General features: G+C 44.1%; 1 protein-coding gene across 5 annotated transcripts in view; it reads left to right on the top strand.

Moving 5' to 3' along the window:
• Nucleotides 1–18,377, top strand: part of HECW2 (HECT, C2 and WW domain containing E3 ubiquitin protein ligase 2) — a 188,776-nt gene that overhangs the window by 99,252 nt on the left and 71,147 nt on the right. For all 5 annotated transcript variants that reach the window (XM_028750866.2, XM_077917435.1, XM_077917437.1 and 2 more), the window contains 7 exons: nucleotides 1,351–1,445; nucleotides 2,816–2,888; nucleotides 5,809–5,978; nucleotides 6,481–6,623; nucleotides 12,265–12,365; nucleotides 15,186–16,562; nucleotides 18,231–18,326. In XM_028750866.2, coding sequence (XP_028606699.2) covers nucleotides 1,351–1,445; nucleotides 2,816–2,888; nucleotides 5,809–5,978; nucleotides 6,481–6,623; nucleotides 12,265–12,365; nucleotides 15,186–16,562; nucleotides 18,231–18,326 — 2,055 coding nt within the window. The remainder of the gene's footprint in view (nucleotides 1–1,350; nucleotides 1,446–2,815; nucleotides 2,889–5,808; nucleotides 5,979–6,480; nucleotides 6,624–12,264; nucleotides 12,366–15,185; nucleotides 16,563–18,230; nucleotides 18,327–18,377) is intronic.

Below are 18,377 nucleotides of genomic sequence, written 5' to 3'. Positions count from 1 at the left end.
CTTGGAACTGGAGCTGATAGCATCCTTGCAGAAACTGCAACGGGCCTTGTGTTTCATTCAGCAGTTGTGGAAGTCAGGACAAAGTAGCCCAATCTGCCAAATATGGTTTGGTTGGTTGTTGTTGTTGTTTTAAAAAAAACCATGCTCTAGATCAGGCTTCCTCAAACTCGGCCCTCCAGATGTTTTTGGCCTACAACTCCCATGATGCCTAGCTAGCAGGACCAGTGGTCAGGGATGATGGGAATTGTAGTCTCAAAAACATCTGGAGGGCCGAGTGTGAGGAAGCCTGCTTTAGATTCTAGAATTCCACTTCTGAACACTAGATCCATAGACATTTAAAGGGGGGAAATTATCATTTGGCCTAGGAAGAACTCCAGTCTGAATTTTTTATTGTACAGGCAGGATTCGGTCTGGACTATCAAGAGCCCTGCAAATGAAGACAGCTGTGGATAAGTCATTCAGGACCCCAGACAGAGCCCAGTGGGGCAGACAACTTGTTCTAACATGAAACCATCTCAGTTTTGTGCCCCATGGGCATTAACTATGCTCCCTTGCTGAGGAACTCAAAGGCTTAAAGGGCATCTCTGTGACCCAGAGCATTCCACTACCTGTCTTACGCCAGGCATAGCGCCTATGTTGGTGAGGTGGCTCAGGAAAGAGGCTGACGCCTCAGTGGGACTGGGCCTGAGAGACACAGGCTCTGCAGGCTCGAAAGTCTCAGCCTTGGAAGGTTTCTGATTGTTTGGCTTGGGCCCAGTGCTTTCTCAATCTCTCCCCCCTTCATGCCTGGGCTCCTGCTGGACTTCGAAATCACGATATATTGTTTCCTGATCAGTACAGGGGTAATATATTAAAGTTGGTACAGTTGAGGATACTGGGGTTGGGATGTCTAATAGTAGGAGCGGTGCCAACTTGAATAGAATGTTGGGGGGAGGGCAGTTAAGCCCCACCCTGCACAATTGATCACATGACACAGTGCGTGCATGCACACCATTTCAAGGGCAATACCCATCAATTTGTGGGGGCTGCCCCCTCAGATAGAAGTTGGCTCCTGTGAATAGTAGGGTTACAGGTAAGGGTGCTTGCAACCACCTACGAGAAAGAAAGAAAAAAATAAATAGGGAATATACCAGGGGTCTCCGTAACAGTATGCTCATTGCCACAAGTCTTTAAGAGGATCTTTTAATAGAGTAACAGGTATTACCTTTCTCAAATGGTTGCAAGTTGTTGCATTGCAAGCACTGTGTTCCCAAGCAGCTGTTCCATTGACTGACTGCTTCCATTCAGTAATGCAAATCTTTCATGAGTTCTGCATACTCTTACCCCACCCTTCCATTATTTACCCCCCAGCTGAAATAAAGATCTGCTTTAAATACTACCATGGTATAAGCGGAGCCCTGCGAGCCACAACTCCATGTATCACTGTGAAAAACCCTGCTGTGATGGTGAGTATCTTTTATTCATTGCTTGACACCGAGCCAATCTGTTTTAACGCTAACATTAAACTTGCTAATTTAGCTTGGCATCTGATATTTTCCAGTAAGTTATCTGATCTAGTGAGGATGTCAATGGGAAGATGTGATGAGTGAAATCCTGCCATTGTCACTGAAGTTAATTTCAGTTATGACATCGTCACCTGAAGCTGGTAGCACAGACTTCAGTGTGTCCAGGATTTTATCACTTTGTTTTAATTCTGCATGTTGAATGAGCTACCCTTGTGGTCCTGTTCTCTGACTTAATGCATGCCAACTCTACTATTGCCCATAAATATTCAGTATGGTCACTGGCTTGTGTGTTCCGCAGACAGGTCCTTTGTTCTTTGTTGAGTAGGCTACAGCAAATTACAATCATATTTCTCTCTTCCTCTCTCCCCCCACCTCACACCTTGGCTACATGCCATGGTAAGCCAAACTACCCAAGAACAAACCTTGGCTGCAACTTGTGGTTCTAAGGAGACAGCTTAACCACAATCCTGGGTTCAGACAACACACTAGGGCAGGCCTTGGCTTAGCTCAGTGCCAGCAAGGAGCACATTCATGCAATTCCAGTAGGCCGCACCTGATGATGATGATGATTTATTATTTATACACAGCCCATCTGGCTGGGTTTCCCCAGCCACTCTGGTTGGCTCCCAACAAAATATTAATATTAATACAGTAATAATAATAAGGCGATAAAAGATCAAACATTAAAAACTTCCCTAAACAGGGCTGTCTTCAGATGTCTTCTAAAAGTCAGATAGTTGTTTATTTGCTTGACATCTGGTGAGAGGGTGTTCCACAGCGCGGGTGCCACTATCGAGAAGGCCCTCTGCCTGCTTCCCTGTAACCTCACTTTTCGCAGGGAGGGAATGGCCGGAAGGCCCTCGGAGCTGGACCTCAGTGTCCGGGCTGAACGAGCTTGCTTTTCCATGTTGTGTGAACTGCCTCTCTTCTCCATCACTCTCTCACACATGATAAAAACAAAGACTTAAGAAGGCTGTGGGAGCTTATCTGTCTACAAGCCTATTTGTCGTAGAAATATCCCTGTCAGGAATATGCAATTTGTTGCTTACAACTATTTTTATTTAATTTAACTCAGTATTTTTATACTGCCTTTCCGAGTAAAAGACTCTCTCAAAGTGGCTCAGGTGAGTGCCATTGCCATTCTAAGAGAACGAGGGAGGTGTTCGTGGTGAGTTCCGGCACCTCTTTTTCTAGAAAAACAGCACTGGGCGGTCTGTCATAATTCTGTTCCCTTGTTATAGATTCTTTCTCTAATTTACATACTACTTTCACATTCAGAAGCGACCACAATAATTTCCCCCTCTTTTCAGATGGGGGCAGAGGGCACTGAAGGTGGTTCGGCAAGCCAGCACTCCCGAAAATTAGTCAGCTTTACACTCTCAGGTAAGAATACTTTTAAATTCTGTTTTCCTTTTTTTTTTTTTTACACTTTAAATCAAGGTATTGCGAACTTGTGTTTTAGGAAATGTTGCTCATTCTGTAAATGTTGGGGAAAGGATATAATGTGTGTGTGTGGTTATAGGCAGGGCTTTTTTTCAGCCAGAACTCATCAGAACTGGGTTCTGGCATCTCTTTGTTGCATTCCGGCAGCTCTGTAGTGTTGTGGTGCTGTCCCTCTGCACGGCGCTCAGGGCTGCACGACAGAGGTGTTTGGCGGCATGGCGCTTGGGACGGCGGGTGGCAGGGCGATTGTGGTGGTGCAGAGGTCGGCGGCGCAAGTGCCCCCCACCCCGCGACGGTAGGGTGAATGGGTGGAACTTTGGGCTGGTGTTCTGCCCCAGAAAAAGCTCAACAACAAAAAAAAGTTCAGCAAGTTCCGGGCACCTCTTTTTCTAGAAAAGAAAGCCCTGGTTATAGGCATCCAGTGTTGTGTTGTCCACCTTCATTCAGGCAAGGACATTTTTTGCTCCAGCTAGCAGTGAAGAAAGGGACGCGGGTGGTGCTGTGGGTTAAACCACAGAGCCTAGGACTTGCCGATCAGAAGGTCGGCGGTTCGAATCCCCACGACTGGGTGAGCTCCCGTTGCTCGGTCCCTGCTCCTGCCAACCTAGCAGTTCGAAAGCACGTCAAAGTGCAAGTAGATAAATAGGTACTGCTCCGGTGAGAAGGTAAACAGTGTTTCTGTGCGCTGCTCTGGTTCGCCAGAAGCGGCTTAGTCATGCTGACCACATGACCCGGAAGCTGTACGCCGGCTCCCTCGGCCTATAGAGCGAGATGAGCGCCGCAACCCCAGAGTCGGCCACGACTGGACCTAATGGTCAGGGGTCCCTTTACCTTTAGCAGTGAAGAAATGGAAACTGTGGCAAGCTCTTCTGGCTCCCAGTCTAAGCATCGCTGAGGACCTGCATGTGAGATAAGACAAAGGGATTTTTCTCTTACCTGCCGCTCCCTCTGGACCTGACACAGAGCCCAATTTTGCATGTACAGCCGCACTGATTCACCTCTGAGAGTTGGTTAGTGTTCCTGTGGCTGCATATTCACTTTGGAGCCTTCCTTTATGCAAGGAACATGTTCTGCAAGGTCAGGAGTCTTGTTCTGTATTTATCTGATATTATATGTGAGCTGACAGGTGAAACAGCTATCTTAGAGGGTGGAGGGGACATTTGACAGGCACCCAGAGATGGTGAGCCAGAATGTTCAGCTACGCTGCTCACACTTTTTCAGCTCCCTGGACAGATTAACCTCCTTGTTCCAAAAATGGTTCTTCTGCGGAAGTATGTTACTCAGTATAAAGATGTCAAAATTAAAAGCAACGGTGCAGACCTTATCAGAACTTGAAGAGTAGTTAGCAGAATGGATTTATTTTGTGGAGTGCTTTTGTTTTTGTATAGAAAAGAGTTCAGAAACTGGTGTCTTTTGAAGTGCTGCATTTCTGTGGTGTTGCTAAACTGCAGACATCGCTGCAGCTGAACTCTGAAACCTCTCCATTAACATGACTTTTCTACCAATATGTGTTGAAGGACAACCTGGAGATGTGCAGAATTTTGTATTTCTGAGCTTTTGCTTCCCATATCACACTCTTTTGCTCTCTCTTGTTTATACGCACATTTATCACTGTTGCTATTTTAATATTTGCTCACTGCTGATAAAACCCCAGATCAAACACTAGCACATTTACCCTGTCGCATATTTTTCACAGGTTTCTAGAATGTCTTGATCTTCCCCTGAATTTCCATTGCTAACACCTTTTGTCTCTTCGCTGGGAATGAATGTTTCCTCTATTATTAGCACACCATTATTATTATTTTTTAAGAAAGTAGAATAAAATAAGCAAAGGTTATGTGTTTCATGAGAGGCAGCTATGTTAAGCCTAGTTGCATAAATAGAATTCTTTTGCCTCTAGCCAGGAAGTTGGTGTAATTATCCCACCCACTAATTTGGCAATCTCCAGGGCTTTTTTTCACTGGAACTCAATTCTGGCACCTCTCAGGTGGGCACTATTGTCATTATAAGAGAATGAGGGAGGCCCTCGTTCATGGTGCGTTCTGGCAGCTCTTTTTCTAGATAAATAGCATTAGCAGTATGCAAATAAATCCATGTCTTAACCAGCGCATCAACACTGTGCAGATTAACACACTGAACAAGAGGCGGAGCCATAACTCTCTGGTAAAGCACATGTTTTGCATGAAAGCAAGTCTCAGATTCATTCCCAGATATCTCCAGTTAGCGTTGTCTGAAACCCTGGAGAGCCACAGGCAGTCAGTGTAGACAATATGGAGTTAGATGGACAATGATCTGACTTGGTATAACACGGCTTACTATGTACATATCAATCTATTCTACCAACTGCCTAACATCTGAACAAACAACATGACAGCACAGCTATGAGACAAAGTCATTCCCATAAAGGAATTGACATTTAAAAATTTCAGTTGTGTTTGAACTGTAGATAACCCACCCATTTGAAGTTAGCAAATGATACATGTGAAAGAAACTGAACTTTCATGTTTTAGTGTGCTTCTCCATTACAGTTGACATACTTCTTTTGGAAGTCATATGTGATGTTAAATGTCTCTGTCCTTTATAAATATTATTTGCCACCCTCAAAAGCCAAATTGTGCTCTTCTGACTGAATATAGAATAACTGATGCAAGATAATGTCTGCATGCTGTAGAATTGATGTTTTGTTTTGTATGTGTACTTTTCCAACAATAAATATTGAAGCCATGTTGAAGCCTGCCTATCTATCAATTTGTCCTACGCTGTCAGAACACTTGGTGAAAAGCTGGATAACAAAGTAAAGGCATTTGGTGAAAAATAATTGGCGCCATGTTTTCTGTTTTCCCTTTTCTGTGTTTTAAAGACATTAGGGCAGTTGGACTTAAGAAAGGAATGTTCTTCAATCCTGATCCTTACTTAAAGATGTCCATTCAGCCTGGAAAAAAGAGCACATTTCCTACATTTGCTCACCATGGCCAGGAAAGGCGGTCTACTATCATCAGTAACACAACAAATCCTGTTTGGCACAGAGAGGTAATCGATGGCTTTCAGGGAACCTCTCAGTATCTGTGGTAGAAATTCTTTCTTTGGGTTGTTGCCGACAAGAGTTCCTACACACTGTTCCTTAATTCTAAGTGCATGTCTGCCCCCCAGTATTGTCTGGGGGACAAAAATCTGTTCTGTCACTAGCTCACTGGAGCCTTCCCAATTGCATTCTGCTTTATCCAGGAATATAGATTCAGACTTCCCGTTCATGTGAAAAGTAGGCTAATTGGATTATCTTTTCTTAGAACAAAACTCTCTTATTCCTTTGCATTACGTGCTGTTTCCTTGTGCCCTATGTTCTTCTTCGTGACAAAAGACCTAACAGTGGTAGTTCATGAGGCTGCTTGCATGTGTGGCTAAGATTTATTCTGTGGTTTTCCTGCCAAATATTTTGGGGGGCTGTTTTGTACCCCTGAACTCAGGTGTTGCTGAGCAAATCAAGAGTTGCTATATTTGATGTTGAAATATATGTTTGTTTTCTTATTTCCAGAAATATTCTTTCGTGGCACTTCTAACAGACGTCTTGGAAATTGAAATCAAAGATAAATTTGCGAAGAGTCGGCCGATCATCAAGCGTTTTCTTGGGAAGCTTACTATACCAGTCCAGAGACTATTGGAAAGGCATGCAATAGGGTAAACAAATACACTTTCATTGTTCATTTTAAATCTGCCAAGAGGAAAAGGAAGTTTGCCTTTCCCTAACAAAATATAAATAATTTAAATTTCAATTACTAGGAAGCCTAGCATTTTTGTAAACTTACAGTTTGATTTGAATCTTGCCTCAAAGTATTCTAGGAATTCAAAAGTTTTCGCACTTTCTATCAGTAAAAGTTTTTCTCTTGTAAAAGCTATCTCACTCTTTCTATTTATCATTTGCTTATAACTACTTTGAATCCTTTTTGTGTGTCAAAATATGTTGAGTTGTGAGAGAACAGGTTCATACAGTGGTGTGCAAATTTATTCAGAACATTTATATATATTTTTTCATACCATTCAAACACTTCAGACTATCTTCTTATTAATTAGAAAGATGCATCTAATTTCATTGAAGATTAGGACAGCACTAATATTTTAATGCATCCCATGCTCTCTCTAAACGTTAATGAACTTTTTGTCACATTTATGTTATAGTCTCCAGTGACTACTCTATTAAATGTGTAAGGTTCACTTGCTTCGTACATCGCCAGCAGTGAAGAGTTGCACAAGAATATATCTTACCTAATGTCAAATTTTCAACCTACAGTGATGATGTGCTATAAATGTTGAATAACAGGTTGGGGATGAGTGTATGCTGCAGTTGCTTTCCCAGATTTCCCAGACATAGCTAGTATTTGGTCCTCGTAAACAGCGTCTGGGTGTAAAATTGCTGAAATGTCCAGGAAAATCTGGACGTAGCCCATGTCAGAAGTGAGATTTTGCACACAAGAAATTCCCAACATGGAATTCTGCTCAATACTGATCCAGAGCAGAACTCCAGCGTATAGTTAGCAGAGTAAAAACTTAAACACATTGCAGGATTCCCCCCAAAATAGACCAGAGGCAATTGTATTTCATCCAGCAGAGCTTTACTGCTACTGAAGGCAAATGAGCATAATGGTCAAGAATCCAACACATTCAGGATTGGCACTGTCCATAAGAAGTCCAGTTGCAGCAGACTTAACTTTAACTTACAATAACTTATAATAAGACTTAACACTAATGATACTATGTACAGAACACCACACCAGAAGGAAAAGAGATACAGTGGTGCCTCGCAAGACGAAATTAATTCGTTCCGCGAGTTTTTTCGTCTTGCGGTTTTTTCGTCTTGCGAAGCACGGTCTCGGAAAACTTTTGGAAAAGCTTCAAAAATCACCAAAGTCTTCAAAAACCTCAAAAAAGGCTACCACACCTCGTGCTATGAGTTGCTCCTCGAAGTCAAGTCGCAACTGTATTAACGGTTTTAAGAAAAAGGAAACAAACTTGCAAGACGTTTTCGTCTTGCGAAGCAAGCCCATAGGGAAATTCGTCTTGCGAAGCAACTCAAAAACCAAAGACCCTTTCGTCTTGCGAGTTTTTCGTCTTGCGAGGCATTCGTCTTGCGAGGTACCACTGTAGAAAGAGAAAGTGAAACCCAGGCTCCTTCTGGCCCTATTTTTATAGCCAGCATGACCTTGACAGAAAGAGATAAGAGAACCAGTTTAAGCCAGCTGTACTCAAACATCATGAACCTTCTGCTTGTTTCTTTCACACAGAGAAGCTTTCAGAACCCTCTTCAATTAAGTAGAATAGGAAAGACCTCTTTCCTATTTAGGGAAGTTTTTAATGATTGATGTTTTAATGTATTTTTAATCTCTGTTGGAAGCCACCCATAGTGGTTGGGGAAACCCAGCCAGATGGGCAGGGTATAAATAAATTACTACTACTACTACTACTACAGTGGTACCTCTGGTTGCGAACGGGATCCCGTGTCTGCGCGTGTGCGCGGGTCGCGATTTGCCACTTTTGCGCATGCGCATGACGTCCTTTTGAGCGTCTGCGCGAGCGGTGAAGCCCGGAAGTAACCCTTTCCACTACTTCTGGGTCGCCGCGGGATGCAACCTGAAAAGATTTAACCCGAAGCGTCTTTAACCCGAGGTATGACTGTGCTACACATCAGATCAATACTCTCTGCGCTAAGAAATGCAAACTGACACTTTTGTGTCCTGGTTTTCACTTTTTGAAATATGGCAACCCTAAGATAAATAATCATATAGGAAAAGAGCAGTTATGAGGAAACAAGGCATAGTGTTTAATAAGAGCCCATGCAGTATAGAACATGAAATAAAATGCCCAAAGTATTTTGACAAATGATACTTAACAGCATTCAGATGTGTGATGCAACTTGAAATTCTTAAGTCCACTGAGGGCTTCCACACCTTGCCTAGTAAGTGCAGCACTAACAGAGGAAGGATCTCACAAAGGCACATCTAGCACAGTGGTTTTTTGCCTCTTGTTGCCATCACTATGCTGGCTACACACTTCGTGCTTTAGTGTTTCAAAAACGCAATATTCATCAATGTGCAGTCCCCATATGGCTTGTGAGCATGGGGGTTTGCTGCTTCAGCATGCTCGATGGAGGCAGTTGCATCTGGGAATACATTCAGTGCTCCCAGGGCGTCTTAAGCAGTTGATGGACTGTGTCCAGTAGATTCATTACTCCATCAATTTTATCCATGACTTGTGTAACTGTAGCTTTTATTGAGACCTATGAAGGAGAAGTTGCTGGTCAGTTGAAACTAAAGGTCTCTTGTTCTTAGCTTCAGCTAGATGTAGAATATTCCTACTGGGAATACTTTATTTTAAACACTCCTCCTGTAGAACTCAGAACATTCTGAAGTCCATGGAACATTTTCAGTTGACTGTAAAAGGCACCCAATCTGGCTGATAGTATAGATTTTTTTTAAAAAAACAACTGCCTGTCCTCAATTCTGTGAAGTTTCTAGTTCAGCACAGTGTTGTCATGCTTCTTGCATGACTATCAAGGGTAAAATCAGCTTGTAAACAAATGGCCTCCTTTTTCGCAGATTTCCCCACCAAAATAACACGTTGCATAAATGGAGAAAGACAAAATCAGTTTGAAAACAGTTGTCAGCTTTTTCCAAGGTGGTGTTGATGCAGGTAAGAAAAAATACATTGCAGATTTGACAAGATTAGATCAGGTTATTTTGGCTGAGCTTGGCGCCCCCCCCCCCATAGGAGAGTCCCATTGGGCCAATTAGTTGCTTTTTAGTGTTCTAAAACATTCAAGGTTCTATGAACATGGGTCATAGTCTCAAGAACAAAATGTTATTTTCTTAAGAAGTGCTGGCATTTTTTTTTAAGTATTCAAATAATTTTGAGTACTATGTTGCTTTTTTGTTTGATATAGTAATCTGATTCCAATCTGAAATTCAATAATTCTGATATGCTAGTCTGATAGAGGTGTTTTAAATAAATTTGCACACTGCTGGGTACTAGAATATCATCATTACTATTCTAGGCAAGTTTTGAGATATTGCTTAATTGCTCACATGCTCATTTCCCATCTCTTGTAGTAGTTCACTATTCTTATTGTAGTGTCCAGCTGAAGAGAGAATATAAATACATTTGTTTAAGCCACCAGGGGGCAGAATATTTCCACTTAATATTTTGTAACGCTGAATTATGCACTTTTTTTGAATTTGAAGAATATCTGACAGTTAAAGGAAACACAGTAGATTCATTTATAATTATTTCCATTATCTGTCAGTCATAGCTGTACGTGTGTGTGTGTGTGTGTGTGTGTGTGTGTTTGCTGTGACTACTTCAGTATGTTGTTAAGAACACAGGAAAGTAAAACTAGCATTGTGCCAAATTTTCAGGGGTGAACATTTTTTTTGCACACAAAAAATAGTCGTTTGTTTGAATATTTATGATACACATTTTCATAAAACGCATAAAGGCAGCTTGCAACATCAAATGCAATAAGATACACCAGTTAATATATGTAAAACGTAATTTAAAACATAAAGAAAACAGCGATAGATCATGGCTTTTGGGTGGCCTGAAATGATCACCCTTAGTCTTACTGTTTACGTGTTTGTCCACTCTACCTTCCTTCTTCTCCCGACTGTTTTTTCTTTGGCATTTTCCCTTTAAACAAAGTTTTATTTTCCCGTTGCCTATGTGATCTCAATCAGCAAGGGATTAAATAGCTGCTGTGGTGATAAAACAGTTCCACATAGCCAGTTAGTGGCCCTCATACTACCAAAACTCTAAATCAGTCTATTGATGAGGTAACAAGACTGATACTCCTTGTCCTGCCATAGTGTACTGCCAGGTTGTAAAACCTCCATTTTAGCACAAAACATCTCTAGTCCAGTGATGGAAATTTGCATGTAGAAACAGCATCCACACTGTAACTAAGGTGTGTGCATAGAAATGCAGGTCTTCATGTGGATGTTGTCTCTCTGCACAGCATTGCTTACAATGGGTTGCACATCTAGATGCCACATCCTTTTTTGACATCCAGAGGTGCATCCCACTGAGAGCAACGTCCTGCAGAACTGCAACATCCACATCTGGATGTGTATCAAATTCACAGTGTGGATCCTGATTTGCAAGTGATGAGGAGAGATGTGAGACAGCTTCCAGGAGCTCACCTTGGATGAAATCAGAAATTACCCAGTCTCTCTCTCCTCCCTTAAATCAGAACGTATTGGGTAGTTTTCCTGACCTGGTTCATGGGACTGCCATTTCTGAAAGCCATCCACTTTATCCCCCTCACTGCCGAAACTGACTTCTCCCTTACTTTCACTCATTTGCTATGGTGGACAAGGCACTGAAGGCACACAGAGAGAATAGAGATAAAGTTCTCCCAAGGGCTTGTGCCAAAGAAACAATGAAGGATGCTAGAGGGCAGTGGTGTAGCGTGGGTTGTCAGCACCCGGGGCAAGGCAAGTAATTTGCGCCCCCTAACCCGTGGATTTGCGCCCCCCAACACATGGATTTGCGCCCCCTAACCTGTGGATTTGCCCTAACCCCAGATGTTGTGCCCGGTGCAGCTGGCCCCCCCTGCACCCCCCATGCTACGCCACTGCTAGAGGGTGGGTATTGTGAGAAATGGCTTTTGGAGACAGAAGAGGGCAGCAGAAGCAAGTGGGGGGAGCCAAGAATTCTTCTTTGGCTCAGATTTTGAACCAAACTGGAGAAGATTTAAGGGGTTGTAGTGCTAACAAATCTATTGATAAATATTTGGTAGCCTGCTTCCATATACAGTGGTACCTCAGGTTACATAAGCTTCAGGTTACATACGCTTCAGGTTACAGACTCTGCTAACCCAGAAATAGTACCTCGGGTTAAGAACTTTGTTTCAGGATGAGAACAGAAATTGTGCTCCGGCGGCGCGGCGGCAGCAGGAGGCCCCATTAACTAAAGCGGTGCTTCAGGTTAAGAACAGTTTACCTCCGGAACGAATTAAGTACTTAACCTGAGGTACCACTGCACAGTTCTCCTTAGCTGGATCAGGTTGTTTGCAATAGTTTCATTGCCCTCTTCTGGAGCAGAGTCAGACAAGGAAGACTGGCCCATCTCTCCTGAAAATAGTTCTGGACTTTTTCTCTACCACTGAAGAAACAAATAAACAAAAAAATGGTGGTGATACTTTCAATAGGAACATTTGTGGAACTGTCCCCCCTGGTTTTCGTTTCTTTGTTTTGGTTCAGGTGTGGTTGAAAGCTCTTTGAAAGTTACACAAAGCACAAGAGAGACCTCATATATTTCTTCTCCTTTGCAGAGACCAAATTCTCAGCTACAACCTTGGCAGAAGGCTTCCAGCTGACCATGTAAGCGGCTATCTTCAGTTCAAGGTAGAGATTACATCTTCGATCCATGAAGGTGAGAGTTGGCAACAGAAACTTGCACATTTGCTGTTGGGTGGAAGGTGTTTCATGTTCGGCCGCTTACGTCTTTCCAAGAGTCTGGAGCCGTATTTTGACTTATAGTGCGCTATAACTCAGTGTAACCACAGCCGTATGTAAAAGATATGTCACTATCCACAAAACCAAATATCCACAGGGAAACAAAAGAGAGGTTGGGAAGAGAAGGATAGAAATTGAAACTGATGCATCTTGAAGAATCTCAATTCTCCCCACCCTCCCAGTCTGTATCTAGTTAATCACTCCACCCCTTTCCACTAAACGGCAAAATTATGCCTTTACACCCCTCCTAACCAGATGCTTCCAAATTATTGCCCACCAAGGCTGTACACAGACAAATGCAGGGCTACACCTTCTATTTTATAATCTCTTGTATCTGATTATGGCCATGTTGATAAGGCACCCTATTTATTTACATTTATATAACTTATGTGCCTAGCTTTATTACATTCCTTTATTTTACTGTTCATTTCTGAGAGTAATCCTTGTCTGACCATTTCCTCACTTCCTTAACAATTGCTGTTGCGCTCTAGTATGCCTAGATAGCTCTACGTATCTAGCAAGCTTTGATTTTTGTTAAGAAAAGCTACCGGTGTCGCCTCTTAGCTCCCATTTTAAGTAATACTTCCAAATCTAACATTCTCAGGTTTGCTGGGGGTGGGGGGAAATAAACATAGACTGCTAATTTTTTAGAGCAGGGCCCTTTTATATAAAATTTATTCTGTAGAGTACTTCGGTGGTGCTGTATAAATCTATAAATTAATGTTTTTAAAGTTTTCTTTCTCCTTATTTAGGGAATGTGGCTCTAATGCTATATTCACGGGCTGTTCAGTTTATGTTGCAATAAAATTGAAAGCTCGAGCTGATATGAAACCTTTGATCTGTTTTAGAGGCACGTGGTACAGAATGTGCTTCTGGCTTTCCTGCTTCTTCTATTTTTTTTTAAAAAAATCAGGCAGTGTTTATATTACCGTTTTGTAAAAAGCTCACACCCACATTGCTATATATCAGTGTGTGGTTACGTGCTAAGCCTAGGTTCATGTATAAGAGCATGCAATTCAGAAAAGCGGTTAAGTGTCTTTTCCTGAGCACCATACATGCTCCAGAACTGGTTTTGAAAGAACTGACAGCATTGCAGGAATTTTCATGACGGTATATTTCATAAGACTAGTTGCCGTCCCCCCACCCCACCCCTGCACAACCTCACCACTTTTTAAAATGATCCTGCGGAAGAAAGCTGCAGTGAGTCTGTATATACTCTCTGTGTAGCTATCTGCCCCACCTGGTTCCGTAGCTGCCCCACTGTGACTTGGATCTGCCTTCCCATGAGTATGTCTCTAGTTCCCCATAAATCCCCCTGCTTTGGAATGTACAACCTGAGATAGCCTTTGAGATATTCTCACACAGCAGCTGCCCATCTACCTGCTCCCCAAAGGTGTTAACAGTGCCTTTCATGCATGCAACTGAACTTCATCGGCTGTGCCAGGCAACCTGTCGGTCAAAGCTGCCTGGGTTCAAAGACCTTAAATACAGAGCATAGCGGTTTCATTATTCGCCTTTCACCTTTGACCAACCAAAGGCGCTACGTGCTGTTTCTGCACGTAGTGTCACTTCTGCCTTTGTGAGCAATAGCCTTCCATAGGTTAACTAGATGTTTAATGTTTGCTTTTGTTTTTCTTTAAGCACCATTCTGTCTTTCCCCTTTGGTCTCTTAATCTTAGATTTTTTTTAAAAAAAAGAATTGACGAGGTTTTGGAAAGGACATTGGTTAAAAGCTCAAGCAACATTGTCTTTTTACCGTCGAAACTAATTGGCTTCATCCTACACATGCGTGCCCATGATGATTCACAAAGAAATAAAACTGCTTTGCTCTTTCAGTGATGAGGAGGCACTACCTGGATGTTCTCTCAACCAGGGCAAATAACTGGCTCATAGCCGAGTGATCTTTCGCAGCCAGCAGCCAGGGGGTCAAGAAGATTGTGGTGGCAACCTATTGAATGCTTCTTGCGCAGCTGGTCTCCCTGATATGGCAGTTGTGGTACAGCTGGCTTCCATACTTGCTGTCACAATATTTTCATTTCTGCTCCCCACACTCTAAACTGGTGGAGCTTAGCTTGTACATGTCATTAGATTTATGGCCCCATATCCATTGTGAAAGGTGGGGAGAGGCTTAAATAAATATAACATCTTCATCCAAACCAGTTGGCATAAACTGCTGCTAACATAAACCTGAACTTCCCTCACTTTCTCCACCAAGAAAAATACCTGTCCCCAAAATTCAGTGTTTTTACTCAGGTATGTACTCCTGTGAGTCTCCTCTGGGTTATATCCTGAAATACCTACGTTGGCTCCCAGTATGTTTCTGAGCACAATTCAAAGTGTTGGTGCTGACCTTTAAAGCCCTAAACGGCCTCGGCCCAGTATACCTGAAGGAGCGTCTCCACCCCCATCGTTCAACCCAGACACTGAAATCCAGCTCCGAGGGCCTTCTGGCGGTTCCCTCATTGTGAGAAGTGTGGTTACAAGGAACCAGGCAGAGGGCCTTCTCGGTGGCATGCACTCCCATCAGATGTCAAGGAAATAAACAACTATCTGACTTTTAGAAGACATTTGAAGGCAGCCCTGTTTATGGAAGTTTTTAATGTTTGATCTTCTGTCATATTTTTAATATTCTGTTGGAAGCCGCCCAGAGTGGCTGGAGAAACCCAGCCATATGGGCGGGGTATAAATAATAAATTATCATTATATCACTAGTCATTCTTTGCGTTTTTCATTGTAGATTCTTCACCGGAAGCTGTGGGGACGCTGCTAGGAGTAAACTCTGTAAACGGAGATTTAGGGAGTCCTTCTGACGATGAAGATGTTCCTGCGGGGCATCATGACCCGCCTCCAGTTTGCTCAAACGGCCCGATCCTTGAGGAATCAACTGGAGATGCCATCACAAGGCATTCTCTCAGGACTAGTACAACTCTGGAAACGGACCAGGAAGATCTGACTTCTGCAGCTTCCAGGTCATCTCCTCCCAGAGGCCGCCAGGACTCCCTGAACGACTACTTGGATGCAATAGAGCAAAGCAGTCACTCTAGGACTGGGACGTCCGTTTGCAACGAGCGAACTGTTGGGCCGTCCCCAAAATTGAGGAGCAGCTTCCCTACCGACACTAGGCTTAATGCTATGCTTCACATTGACTCCGATGAAGAGGAGCATGAATACCACCAAGGTTTGGGGTTCCAGTCATTGCTGGATGATGATGATGATGATGGCGGCGGGTTAGTCATGCTGAATGGTGCTGCCAGGAACGCTGAAGCGACTTGCTTAAACTGTTCGCCGAGCCAGACCGCCCAAAGCCAGGGGGGCCTCGAGGAAAGCGAGAGAGCTCCAGAAGAGGAAATGCCATTGCAACCTTCTGATGGCCAGCAGGAGACCTCTGAAGGGCTTCCTGAAGCAGAGCAGGCAGGAGAAGAAACCGAAAATCCTCAAGAGCCTCAGGATGACGGACCAGTTGACCCACCTGGCAATGAAATTTGTATCCCCCAAGAGGCAGAGCAGCAGCCTGCCACAGAGATGGACACAGGAGCTCTCGAGTCTGCTCCTGCAGGCAGAAGAGAAATCAGGGAGGCTGAATCCGTCGACCAGGGATCAGAACCTTCTCAGTTTTCATCAGAAACTGAGCCGAGCGACGCAGCCCGTACGGAGAGTGTAAGCGAATCGAGCACCAGGCCGGAGGGAGAAAGTGATGTGGAAGGGGCCGACGGCTCGTGCAACGAAGGCACGGCTCCCCGACTCTCGTCCGTCGACACACAGTGCTCTTCCTTTGAAAGCGCCCGGTTTCCTGAGACGCCGGCCTTTTCTCCCCAGGAGGAGGAAGAGGGAGCTTGCGCCATGGATGCTGCCAGCAGCGAGGCCGCCCCAGAGACCCAGGAAGTTGTGTGCACTCAGGCCTCTTTGCCCGCGGTGAACATACCGAGCGCTCCAGAGGAGGGGCAGCTGCCTGAAGCCAGCGGGCTGCAGGATGGAGATGAGGCCGAGGAGATCTGGCAGAGGAGGCAGAGCCTGCAGGCCGCAGCTGCACGTGGGCAGTTTCAGGAGGAAGGGGCTGCAGGGGTGCAGGCTGCTTGCGAGGGAGATGCTGCCCAGGTGGATGGAGCCACGGGAGGTAACGATTGTGAGAGCGGACTGCTTGATTATGTGCCTTGCAGAGTCCATCTGTATGTTGTATTTGCCCTCTCACCTCATTTCATTCTGTGATGGACTCAATTTACAGCGCAGAGTAGTCATTAGCTATCTCAAACGCATGAATTACGTTTTGGATAATAAAACGTTGCATCCAGCAGCATCAGCAGACCTTTTTTTTTTCTTTTTTTTTTTGAGAATATGCATGCAGATAATTAACCACTTGTGCAAAGGCTCCCACAGCCCTTCAGGGTTTTCTCCCTTTCATTGAGAAACCTAGACATGCTCAGAAGTGTGCGGGTGTGTAAGTTACGCGTTATTGTTTAGCTGTTCTAGCCTCCCATCTACTTATCTTACTTTTCCTATCTGTCAAATTACTGTTTTCTCAAACTTCGGCCACCAGCTGTTGTTGCACTACAGCTCCCATCATTCCCGTCCCTTGGCCTTGGTGTCTGGGACTGATGGGAGTTGTAGTCCAACAATAGCGGGAAGTTTGGGATTCATAGACCAAGAGGTTCCTGTGTGAGAGCTCTCATGGAGTGATGAGCACGGTCATCAGGTTTTGGCCAACGGCTTTGAGTTGAAGGCAATTCATGCTACGGACCTTCCTCTATTCATCTTTCCCTCCAGTAGCCTCTGCACTCCCACAAAACCTTTCCAGAGGGTGGGCGGAACTCGGGTTCTGTGTGAGGGTTTCCCATAGGCATCTGGGCTGCCATTGTGAGAACAGGATGCTAGGCTAGATGGGCCATTGGCCTGATCCAGTAGGCTCTTCTTACATTCCTAGTGCACAGTGTGGACAGTGTCCTACAGAGCAGCAGGGGGGTGGGTGATTTTCCTGAAACTGAAACCCTGTATCAGTGAAGCTGTGCCTCCATTGAATAAAACCCCAGATCTTCCAGTTTTTCAAATTCTGTGCTGATGAGGATAACAGCACAGTGTGTTTTAGTAATGATCAATGAGAGCCAGTGTGGGGTAGTGGTTAAGAGCGATAGACTCGTAATCTGGGGAACCGGGTTTACTTCCCCGCTCCTCCACATGCAGCTGCTGGGTGACTTTGGGCTAGTCACACTTCTTTGAAGTCTCTCAGCCCCACTCACCTCACAGAGTGTTTGTTGTGGGGGAGGAAGGGAAAGGAGAATGTTAGCGGCTTTGAGACTCCTTCGGGTAGTGATAAAGTGGGATATCAAATCCAAACTCTTCAAAAGCAGTTTGCATGTATTGTGTGTGTGTTTGTGTGTGTGTGTGTGTGTGTGTGTGTGTGAGAGAGAGAGAGAGAGAGAGAGAGAGAGAGAGAGAGAGAGAGCGCCTGCTATAAATCTGCTAAGTCTATTCTGTGACAATTTAGAGAAACATGTTGGCATGTTGTTCAGAAAAGGAGACCATTGGGTGATCATTTCAAACTTGTTCTTTCAGTTAGGATTTCCTTTGGAACATCTAAAGCAGGGTTTCCCAAACTTGGGTCTCCAGCTGTGTTTTTTTGGACTACATCCCCCACCATCCCTAGCTAGCAGGCCCAGTGGTCAGGGGTGGTGGTAATTGTAGTCCAGAAACAGCTGGAGACCCAAATTTGGGAAACCCTAATATAAAGTGTGACATCGTTCGTGTTTCAGTTGAAAATTGTTAGTGAAACAGCTTCTTTGTCTTTTAGGTTCCCAAACTAATGGGCACCAGCCTCTTAGAACTCTTCCCTCGGTTCGTCAGGACGTTAGTCGCTATCAGAGAGTGGATGAGGCCCTGCCACCAAGTGAGAAGCTTCTCTTTATTAATTCCCAGGATTTCAGGGTATATGCCCCCA

This window comes from Podarcis muralis, chromosome 1 (genome assembly GCF_964188315.1).
Source record: "Podarcis muralis chromosome 1, rPodMur119.hap1.1, whole genome shotgun sequence".
NCBI lineage: Eukaryota > Metazoa > Chordata > Lepidosauria > Squamata > Lacertidae > Podarcis > Podarcis muralis.
The sequence above is the reverse complement of the archived record's forward strand: the minus strand, read 5'-3'. Positions and strand labels throughout refer to the sequence as shown.